This window comes from Podarcis raffonei, chromosome 9 (assembly GCF_027172205.1).
Source record: "Podarcis raffonei isolate rPodRaf1 chromosome 9, rPodRaf1.pri, whole genome shotgun sequence".
In the NCBI taxonomy this organism is placed as follows: domain Eukaryota; kingdom Metazoa; phylum Chordata; class Lepidosauria; order Squamata; family Lacertidae; genus Podarcis; species Podarcis raffonei.
In genome coordinates, this window is record NC_070610.1 from 21970048 (window position 1) to 21981728 (window position 11681).

An 11681-nucleotide genomic window follows, 5' to 3' on the forward strand; every position below is an offset into this window, starting at 1 on the left:
TTTATTCATGTAATTGTATGAAGGTTAAACAGTTTTAAGCCTGGGAAGGGGAAATAGTTATGCTAGAGACTGGCTACTGATTTTAAACCCTTGGTTGCAGGCAGCTAGCATTACCTCTGCAGAATACAACAGTACTGGGTTTTGTTTTGTTTTTCAAAAACTTTTTTCATCTGTGCCTTGCATAAGCCCTCAAATATTTTTGCTTAGTTTTAACACTGTTTTAAAGAGGGATTATCTTTCATGAGTGCTTGAAAGCTCAACACTTTTAATTCATTGCATGAGTTTTGTGTAGTAAAAGAAAAGAAGCAAGATTTGATATGGGCACAGCGTACCAGGAACATTTCCTATTTGTGCCCTATTAAAATGAGCCAGAAACAGCTTGCCTAACTCCCATTTTATAGCATGGGAGATGCTCACAGTGTATTTTGCCTATTATGTCTATGCATGTATTTAAATTAATGGTGTCTGTCATGCAAAATGAGTTTATACTGTTTTCTCATGTGAAAGCCAAGTATTGAAACTACTGTGTAAAGCCCTGATGGCACCAAATTTCGGAGGGGAATTAACTCAGTTCCCCTGAAGGTTATAAAATGCTACTGCATTACTAAAATCTTAATTTTGGCCTAAAACGTTTAGAAAACAATGGTTTGCTTCAAATTGTATGAATGTTTTAAAGACCCTTAAGGGATAGCGTTAAACCTTAATGGAGATGGTAGCAAATATTCATTTTCAGCTTAATACAGACATGTTTTTAATACTAGCTCTGCTTTGTCTTGTTTTTCTAGCTCTGATGGCTTTTCTCTTTGACCTAAAAGCTTTAGTAGATATGATGTCCATTGGTACGCTTCTTGCGTACTCGCTAGTAGCAGCGTGTGTCCTCATTCTTAGGTGAGTTCCAATTTTGGGTTATTAACTAATTTGTTAGGCAATGTTGTCTAAATCCTTAAATGTTTTTGTTTCTGCCATAGTTATGTAAACATGAAGTTACACAAACAGACAGGATAACCTTCATATGCAGATTGTGCATGAGAGCAACTACCTTAGTAATTCGTAGAAGTGCACATTCCGCTGCTGTACAAGTTTAGGTACTGCTGTAAACAGAGGAATGGGAGAATAAAAGTTGTTTGGCATCTAGGGCAACTTGTATCAAATAAAGCTCTGTTGCATAGTGCTTCTCACCTTTAAGTGCTTCTTTAATGCTTTCCATATGATGTTAGACTCCAAATCCCATCCTCCCTCACTGGCTGGGGATGGTGGCAGTTGTCATTCAGCAACCACATTGGATATCTCTGTTTTATTATGTGTACCTTTTTGGTACTGTGTATGAAATAAGTGACCCACAGAGCGTAAGAGTTCCCTTTTCAGAGCTAAAGACAGAGAAATGCTCAACACTAAGGCACCTCTAAGCTAGAAAGAGATGCTTTCTTAAAATAGCCCAATAAATCTTGCATGCAAATTCTGTCTTCCATGCATCTTCAGTTTGGTAAAGCAGACCTGTCTCTTGTGGTCTAATCCCAGCTCTGATTCTTTATAAATATCCTGTGGACTAGGAGTTCGCCCCTTTGGTTGTGCTCTGCTGATGGGTTTACCATATTGAGGGATTTCTGGGGCCAGTGGTGCAGTTATTGAGAGTTAGATCACTTATAATGCATATGAAGGGATTCACCATATATTGGCCTTTCTGCTTAGGCCAGAAATGGTCATTATCAGTCCCCATACATGTCAGGCAACCCTCCTGCAATTTCCCAAGGAAAACACTTGAGTGTTTATGTAGGGGTGTGCTGCTGGCCAATGCTGCCTTTGGACACATGGGCTGCCTTCAGTCAGTGGTGCCCAGTGCTCATCTGGTCTTTCCTGGGGGGTGGGGAGGGAGGCTAGGCAGTGTAATAGCCAGCATTGTTGGGTGCCACTGCCCAAAGACATGCAGGGCTGCTTCAGGCAGCGATGCCCAACACTTCCCCAGATGTGACTGATGCTGGCTTCTTTCCCTACTTGCTGTGCATCTTTGAAACATTAAGAGAATCTGGACCTGAATGTCCTTCCTGTAATATGCAGATTTCAGTGACTGTAGGACTGCATATTGGTGGCAACTCTGGCTCTATTGCCCGAATTAAATATCAATAACAAATGGTGCAATAATGCCACCCAAAATATAGAGTCATGTCTTTTGCTTGCTGTAGGCCTTGTAGATTATAATACATTGTGCCTTTAATTTTTATTTTCTGTGAACCTCACCTTACACAAATGTATTTGTGTGTGTATGTGCACAAACAGGTACCAACCCAGTTTAAACTATGAACAGCCAAAATATTCAGCAGAAAAAGAGGCCCTTGCAGGATCAGAGAGAGAAAGTACGAATGAATCTCAAATGAGTATGGTACCAGGACACAGTTTCAGCTTACAAACACTGATTAATCCATCAAGTTTGCCCACGGAACAGTCTGCCACCATGGTTAGCTTTCTTGTATGTCTGTTGGGTAAGTCAAAAGCTATCTAAATACTTGGACTATCTCGGAAGTGTCAACTGATAAGCAAAATGCATTTAAACAAAACGACGGATCAGATTCACTTATTCTTTTGAACTTGTCCAAAATTTCAAGTATGGAAAAAGAGGGAGAGGAGCCTTTGTATCCCCGATTAATTGGAGTAGACATGACTGCAAGTCTAATTTTGTTCTGACGGCCTAATTCAAAACAAAGGAATGTACAGTATTGGTTTTTACCTGTCAATATTGCTGAAGCTTTATGTCACTTAAACATTTGAGATTTTGAAATGCTCTCTTTGTTGTCCCCCCTCCCCCCATTTTGATTGCCTCTGTTTAGCTTTCCTGATTTGTGGATTAAGCATTCTGGCCACCAACGGGATTCATCTTCTTGCCAATCTGGAGCCTTGGAGTATTTGTCTCCTTGCAGTACTTTCAGTGCTGTTTATCATCATTGTACTTGTCATCTGGAGGCAACCTCAGAGTCAGCAGAAAGTAGCATTTATGGTAAGCAGTGGTGATGGTAGTGGCATCAAGTGCAAAACCTCACAAACACTTTTTTTGGGGGGGGGGGCTTTGTGACTAGCTGCCCTTCTGGAGATTACGACCCTGTCGCTTTAGTGGCTACCTTTCAGTTGAATTAATAAGTTAGCTGTTGCCTTAAAAAGAGCTTGACTGATATGGTGCTAAATTTGCTTTTTGTGGTAAGCCAAAATAGTGGTTCTTGTGCAAATTTGGCCTTGACTGTAGAAAGAGTTGAGAATTCATTTTTACTACAACTGAAACATGTAAGATTAGATGATTTTTTTAAAACAATCTTTTGATTGATTGAAGATTAATTGGGCAAAAGATCTTTAAAAAGTTTGTTTGTTTTTAATGCAAAAGCTGTGGGCCACAGGATCCGTTTTCCTTATTTTATCTTTCCCTATTTTCCCTTGTGCATATATAAAATCTTGTGTAGCCCATGTGTGTACTACCACTAAATTGTAGTCCTCGCCTTCCCGTTGCAGGCCTACCAAAATTTAATTCATTACTTCTGCATTTAAAATGCAGTATAAGTAGGTAATGTGTTCATTGCAACTGGACTAAGACACTTTGCCCTATAACTTTTATTTTATTTTCGAAATATGGTTGTGTCAGTTCAGTAGAGCCCCTTTACAAATTTAATTAAAAGTATAACACACAAGATATTTGTCAAAAACACTGAATTGTAAAAATTTGTCCTTAGGTTCCACTCCTGCCATTTTTGCCATCTTTGAGTATCTTGGTGAATATTTACTTAATGGTACAACTAAGTGGAGAGACTTGGATCCGGTTTAGCATCTGGATGGCAATTGGTAGGTATTACTGGATGAGTAGCTGAATGTTGTTGTGAACTTTTTCTTGCTTCCCCCCTAAGCAAGGGCAAAAGCTTAAAAGCCATTTTCATACTGGGTGACCCAAGCAGACATGGTGCAAAAAGAGCATTTAGGCTCTTAACCTTGCTTGCTGGCAAAGCCTGCTCAGCATGCAGGTTCTAGATGCAGCTCCAAAGGTTTGACCAGACACAATTTTTTCACATCCACATACGTCTTGGAACTGAAACCCCACATAAGATGAGGGATTTCTGTATATAATTTTTGAGAGTAGTACAGTGGTACCTTGGTTCTCAAACTTAATCCATTCCAGAAGTCCGTTCCAAAACCAAGGTGTGCTTTCTCATAGATGGTAAGGCAAAACGGATTAATCCGTTCCAGACTTTTAAAAACAACCCCTAAAACAGCAATTTAACATGATTTTTACTATCTAACAAGACCATTGATCCATTAAATGAAAGCAATAATCAATGTACTGTACTATAAAATAAGACCGTATTGTAGATGATAAAAAAAATAATATTTTTTTTTTCTTACCTGCACTGATGATTGTCATTGTTTGGATGGGGGGGCTTTTATCCATTTCCGCAGTCACACAATCAATCAATCAGTAGCTGAACCAGGTTCCACACAGCCACAAAAACAAATTAACCAAAAAAGCCTCAAAAACAAAAATGCAAAATAAATAGCAGAAACAAAAGCACTAAACTTAATCCGTTCTGGAAGTCTGACTTCCAAAATGTTCGAAAACCAAGCGCAGCTTCTGATTGGTGCAGGCACCCCGGAAACAATAGCTGACAAATGCATTGGACGTTCGGCTTCCGAAAAATGCTCAAAAACCGGAACATTTACTTTTGGGTTTTTGGCATTTGGGAACCAAGGCGTTTGAGTACCAAGGCGTTTGAGAACCAAGGTACCACTGTACTAGAATGGAAGCTTAGTGTGGATTAAAGAAACCTATGACCACAAGTGATACCAAGATCTGAACAAGTGTTCTGTTTTTGTAATATTGGGTAGAGCTACAGAAATATGACAAAACTGAGAGAACTTACATTCCTTTCTTTTTTTCCTCTGGAAGGCTTCTTCATTTACTTTGCTTATGGCATCCGACATAGTGTGGAAGGCCGTCCTAGGGTGGAAGATGAAGATGACGAGGACGACAGCTGCTCCGAAAAAAGCGCAGCTCCAGAAAAGATCTATGTAAAAGAAGCAAACGAGATTGAAAATGCAAGTGAAAGTGCCCAGTTTATTACACATGAAAGGACAAGTGAATGTTAATGGTTGCTAACTACCATGCTGTGTACGTCTTTTGAGTAGTGTAATGGAATGTAGTTGGGGTTTTTTTGGGGGGGTGCAATGCCAAAACACTTGCTCCCGAAAGATTAGCAGTAACCTACTTGTGCTTTGTGAAAACATCAATAATGGTCTAAACCGACTGCTAGATATTTCATCCAGTGGAGATTTACCTCAAATTGTGGTTGCCTGAAGTAAAAACTGCCAAGGAAGTGGAGGGGAACAAACTCCCATCGGCTGATTTTGCCTGTTGTGCTAAAAATGTTGGGAATTTCCTTAGCACACCGTCCTACAACTTGAACTGGCGTAATGTTATATAATTAGGAATTTTTAAAAGTGGGAAGCTGAACCATTTTAGGTTATGTTATTGGGGACACATTTTCTTGTTTCTGTCTTTTAAAAATGTGTGTAGCATTGGTCAGTAACTAGGTAGCTAAACTGTTTAGCCTCTCAAACTTTAAAAAAGGGAAGAGGAAAAAAACCTATTTAAAAAAGCCAGTTACCCAGATGAGTACATAGATCAGAAACTTGGCAGGCTTTTGCATTGCGATGTAGTGCTTCTCTGTTTTAAAAAGTGTTAAATTTTTGCTACCACTGTATATGCAAATAATGTATGCCGCGAACATCCTTTTCAAAAGCAGTGTTTGCAATGCCTAACATATGGATGGGCTCCGTATAGAATGTTTTGAAATTACCTTTTACCAGTCGTGTTCCAAATTCTCCTTCTCGATGGTGACAATCAAAAAGTCACGCTACATGGTTCCTAAGATGTAAGAAACTTCAGAACAGTGGCAAACAGCATGTGCCTACAGAACTGGGAATTTTTCAAGTCCAGGTGCACCTATGGAATTGCCCTGTTAGTGCTGAATGTGTAAACCCTCTGAGGTTGTAAGTAGCTGCCCTAGGTCCAATGACTGATGAGCTGTGTGCCTTCCGAGTCTCTGGCCCACCAAGTATATTCATTAATTTCTGTAACTAAGGAAAATGAAACTGTCAGCCATAAATTGGCTGCATTCAGATGTCACAGTAAACCATGGCCTGCTTATGATGCGAACAAGCTGTAGTGAACCTCAGGCTTGCATGCTTCTCCCCTTTCATCCTCTCCTCTGGCATGGCTACAAGATGGGATTTGGAAGTTTGAACTTTTGAGTAACTGCAGCAGGGCATTTTTGCCCCAAACCAATGAATTCTCAGTAATCTTAATTGTGGCTTGTTTGAAATAGACTAAATTTAAATCGTGAGCTGTTAAGCTGGCTTGTTTTAACAAACCATAATTAAGATTAACCACGGTTTAGGGTTCCGCTGCAGCTCTAAACAACAATTAATAATAATAAACTTAGCCGTGAAAGCTTCCAGCCCGCAAGGCTGCACTTAATAAATCTAACATGGATTATGATGAGGATTGAATTCAGCCACTATGTATTTTTTTGCCCTTGCAGGAGGTATTATGTCTTTCAGTGGATTCTGCTGTAGTCATAACTTACCTAACATTTTTGTATAAATCATGAACAGAAATTTAGATTTTTCAGGGAATATGTTCCATCTCCTTAAAAGAGATGGGTATTTGGAGGGGAAAGAGGAGTAAAAAAAGAAAAGAAAGAAATATAATTCAAATAACATTTAAGAATACAGAGTTATGTTTAACAGGTGACAGGTCTTTTTAGTTTTGAAGTAACATTTTATAAATAAAATTTGAGGCAGGCATAGGCACCAAAGGATCACTCTTGGTTACATTATTATCACTCATGTATACAGTCATAACTAGGCATTGTGGCTGATGGGCAAGTTGTATTTCTGGCACATGTGTGTCTGCTCCACACATTATTTTTTTGTATAAAGCAACATATGTATGTATGTGTGAGAGAACAAACCAAAGAGAAAAACAAAGCAAAACTGTCCTGCAGCATTAATTTACTTATTTTCTCAAGAAAAGGAATAGGTGCTGTGAGCAGCTGTGGCTGTTTCTTCTCCTGGAGACAGAGGAAGGATAACCTGACAATATACCTGATGCCTTTTAGTTTATTAATGTTGGGACCATGTTACAACAATGTGTCAAACATCTCATCGCAACTGTTGGGTTAGAAACCCATGTTTTAAAAAGCTGAAAATTTCAGGATTCAGAGGGGCTTGGGAACAAAAATTGTTTTTAAAAGTGCTTTAGAAAAGCACTCAATCCAAGACTGTGGATTTAATGCTTTTTCTGCCAACAGTTTTCTTATCCCTACACAAGTAAAGGTAAAAGGTAAAGGACCCCTGGACAGTTAAGTCCAGTCAAAGGCGACTATGGGGTTGCAGCGCACATCTTGCTTTCAGGCCGAGGGAGCTGCTGTTTGGTGGTTCAAATTCACACAATGGGGTGAGCTCCCGTTGCTGCCCCAGCTTCTGCCAACCTAGCAGTTCAAAAGCATACCAGCGCGAGTAGATAAATAGGTACTGCTGCAGCAGGAAGGTAAACAGTGTTTCCGTGCGCTCCGGCTTCCATGCCGTTGCATCAAAAACGGTTTAGTTAGAAAGCTGTCCTGCACAAGTATTAAAATACTAATGAGATGATTATTTGCAAATAAGTACATCTTAAGCACACTGGGTGGGGTTTTTTAAAGTTTGATAAGGAAAGTAAGGTCGGCTTTCGATGTTACGGAAGGGTGACCAGGTGGGAATGCTGTGCGTGTGTATTTGTGTGTGATGTCCAAAGTCTACAGGGAGAGGTGGAAGATCTAGATGCAGATACAAATTCACACACACAGTGAAAGAGAGAGCTGTTTAGGTTCTTAGTTATGATTCTTGCAGAGTAAGTATATAAGGAGGAAACACAAATCAGTTACATTGCTCGCCCCTATCTGACTTGGCTTACGTGTAATTTTTTGATGTCAGCCTAACAATTCTGAGTTTGATAGGAACTGTAGTTATGGCAGCACTGTTCTTTAACTTAAAAATGTAAAGGAGGTATATTTTATCTTGCTTTTTTGTATAATCTTATATTAATAGTGGAAAGAACACTTTTATAAAAAAAATTATGAACTATATGGAATGTGAGAAATTGTGTTAAGATGAGAGAGGGTGCCCTGATTGCCGCCATTATTGAATGTAGATAGTATTGCAACAGTTTTTAGCATATTGCTCTGATTGACTGATCTGTTTGCAATGTCCCAAAATCAAAAGAGATATATATATGATTATGATAATTTCCTAAAACAAATGTATTATTGAAAAAAGTCACATTTTAGTAAATAACTGAGATCACAAAGTTCAAGGAAAACAAAAATCACAATGGGGAAAATGCAGATCATTTTAGCAGACAACAAACTTCCACAGGTCAGGTTTGTAGCTAATCAATATCTCTTTAGGCATCATTATATTATGGATGTCCTTAAAAGTTGTTAAGTGATGAATAGCAATCACCTTTGTTACGACTTGAAAAACTTTACTACTGTGTGTACTAAAAAACAAAACAGAAACTCAGAAGAGACAATCAATACTGTTTCTGTAACTGTTTTAAGGTTTTCTACGTTTTGTCAGTTTTTGTCGTATCTTATTTAATTTTAATAAAAATGTTGGAGGCTCAGGTTACTTATCCAAGCCTTCCACGAGACAGAACAGAATGTTAGATTTTCAAAAAGAGGGTTCAGGATTTATGTATACTGTAGGTTGGGCCCAAAGGTTCCATTCCATGAAGGGAAAAGACTCCTTCTATCAAAAGAACTTCCACGGGAGAAAGGGAATATTTGTACCCAACCCTATGCGTATATATAAACATCTGGTGGAAATACAGGTGGTGCATAAACATTGCAAGAATTATAGCAGTTGTTAGTGTGTACAGAAGCATTGGATTATCGCTTAACTCTGTAAAATGGGGTGGGGAATATCAGGCCTGGGGTCTAATTGTGGCCCTCCAGACCTTTTTATCTGGCCCTCAGAACTCTCCAGGGTACAACGCTTACTTGGTCTGCTTTGAACTCTACTTGAGGGCATTTGCCTTGGCTGGAATGTGTCTCTGAACTCTGATAACTAGCCTACTGTACAAAGCTAATATTCACGTTTATTGGTCCACCCACTTATGTCTCTGATTATCAATACAACTGGTATATGGCCTCTGGACTGTTAGCTGGAACAGAATTTATCCCTTGGCCTGAAAAAATCCCCCACCCCTGCTGTATGTCGTATTGTGTATGTTGTGTAGCAGATAAGTGTTTTCGTTCTTTTTGATAAATAGAATTAAATTTAAGGCTTTAAGGACATTTATTTTCTCAAACCCTCTTACAGCAGGTTTTTTTTTTTTTAAATGGGCTCAGGATGTCTGTGTGGATTTCATTGAGTTGAGTGCTTGACAATACAGTGGCTTTCTCATTTATTCCAATGGAGGGAGCAACTTCACATGCCTTCAATGCAGACAAGTCATGGGTGGTCTAAGGATACTTGGGCTGGTGGGGGACAGAACAAAATTTAAACACACATGTTCAGATACGTTTAGAGCTATTAAAATTATTAAGCTAGATACTACCTATATGTCTGTGTTTGCAACTGGAGATATACAGAAAGACCATCACCAACTCCTGTGTCATGGTCCTATAGATCTGCTTTTTCCATGGGAATGATGGGCAGTCAGTGTGCAGAAGAGATTTGTATATGCATCTGAACACATGTGAAGTTCTAGATTGGGTTCATTCTCTACAGTTCTACTTCTTTCTCTCGCACTTCTAATTGGTGATGCTTTTTCTGTTCTGTCTTTCCTCCAAAGATTTCAGAGCAAGGGTTTTTTTTTATTATTCAACCTCAAAAGCCCTGTAATGTAGGCTGGGCCAAGCCCACCCACTGAGCTCTAGGACTGAGCACTGAAATAGTTTTGCTCCACTATATAACCAAAGGCAATTTTTTATTTTCCCCAAACCCTGAAGCTTTGCAGTTGTAACAGTTCTATTACTAACCTATGTCCAAAGATAAGCAAAATAAATAGTTGTTTCCCCCATTCTTCCTCACATCCCCAAAAGTTCTAGTTAGTAGCTTCTATTACTGCTTACTTTAATTGTACCTGGTTTCACAGACTATGCCCTTTTCAGGTCCAAAGAGCTATGAATGCAAGAGGGATTTGAAAATACAAATTACAACCAAATACTGGGTCTAAATAAATTTACGGAATATAACTTTTTGGTTGCAAGTCTGTGGATTAGTTCATACCTTCCTCTTTGGGCAGAATGTTCTCCCTGCAAACCCTCCTCTCAAACAAGCAATTGCAAGGAGAAAGTACTGACTGAAACAAAAGCACAGATAAATTTTGCAGCTATATTGCACAGCACATTGCTGTCCCTTCAATTTTCTAGTTTTTTGTTCTGCTGATGCTTTTCTTAGTTTGTCCCTAACTTCAGTGGCCATTTATGTAGGTCTCCCACACTTTTGGTAGACCCAAACATTTTTTATGGTTCAAAAATATTTTCATAAAAAAGATCATTCTAGAAATACAAAGTTCTTTTAACTGTGTGACAAAGGCTGAAATCCCACAGCCATTCACTTGGAAGTAAGTTCCACTCGATGCAGTGGGACTAATTTCTGATAAATGATGCATAAGATTGGACAGTAGATCAATTTCTTTCTAAAGATCCCTCCCTTTTTATTTCTCTCTCTGGCAAATTCCCAGGGAGCTCAATGGGAAACTTAGGTCAGGTCTGTAGAACTCCCACAGAAAGTCTCTACGTGTAAAAACACATTTTGGGTGTTTTAAGATTTTATAAAAACAGTGCTTTGTATATATTTGTATATTTTAGTCATTATTACCATGTATTATGTTGGCTGCTGCCTGTGCACATAAATGGGGATAGATCATTTTAGCTTCAGTCAAGATAATGTTTAATAATCTGCTAGATTTTTTTAAATTAATGTAAAAATGTGTTCAGAATGTGTGATGGATAAAATACTTTTTGGTGCTTTTGTTTTTTGATGTTCATAAGTTGCAGTTACTGTAGACTAAGAAATTTATACTGCTGCTGTTCACTGTAAAAAAAAAGCTACTTTTGACAGTAATTGTGCATTTGTTCTACATTTTTTAAAATAAAGTTGTACATGTTCTACAGGTTTCTTTTTTCATTTTCCAAAGTGCTGGAGACAACCATGATATAACATAGTTTTAAAAATCTATAGGAATATCATATTCAAAAAATATACTGATAGCCATTTATACTCTTTGCCACCTTGTTTCCTTCCATAAAGGTTTGTATTTACATATATTTCATGAGGTGATAAATAATCCTGTAACATCTTTTCAGCTGTATACTTCAGATAAAAATATCAATTTCAGAAATGACATTAGCACTGTAATTCCTATTTTGAGACAATAGAAACATGGGTGCCAACCCATTTAGCCAATTTGATAGTTTAGCACCCATTTGACTCTTTCACACCACGTATGCCCACCAATGCAACTTGGACCTTGATAACGAGTTAGGATTGCCATACATCAGAAAAATTCCTGGAAACAGCTCTAGTAAATTTGGGGTCTTCCTAAAAAATTCTCAACAACTTTGCGGGTATCAGGAGTTATACTTTCTAAAATATGACAACCC

General features: G+C 38.4%; 1 protein-coding gene across 6 annotated transcripts in view; it reads left to right on the forward strand.

Moving 5' to 3' along the window:
* Window positions 1-11191, forward strand: part of SLC7A2 (solute carrier family 7 member 2) — a 69359-nt gene extending 58168 nt beyond the window's left edge. For all 6 annotated transcript variants that reach the window (XM_053404476.1, XM_053404475.1, XM_053404472.1 and 3 more), the window contains 5 exons: window positions 786-888; window positions 2275-2477; window positions 2823-2989; window positions 3711-3819; window positions 4916-11191. In XM_053404476.1, coding sequence (XP_053260451.1) covers window positions 786-888; window positions 2275-2477; window positions 2823-2989; window positions 3711-3819; window positions 4916-5115 — 782 coding nt within the window. In that variant the 3' untranslated portion in view covers window positions 5116-11191. The remainder of the gene's footprint in view (window positions 1-785; window positions 889-2274; window positions 2478-2822; window positions 2990-3710; window positions 3820-4915) is intronic.
* Window positions 11192-11681: the final 490 nt, after the last annotated feature.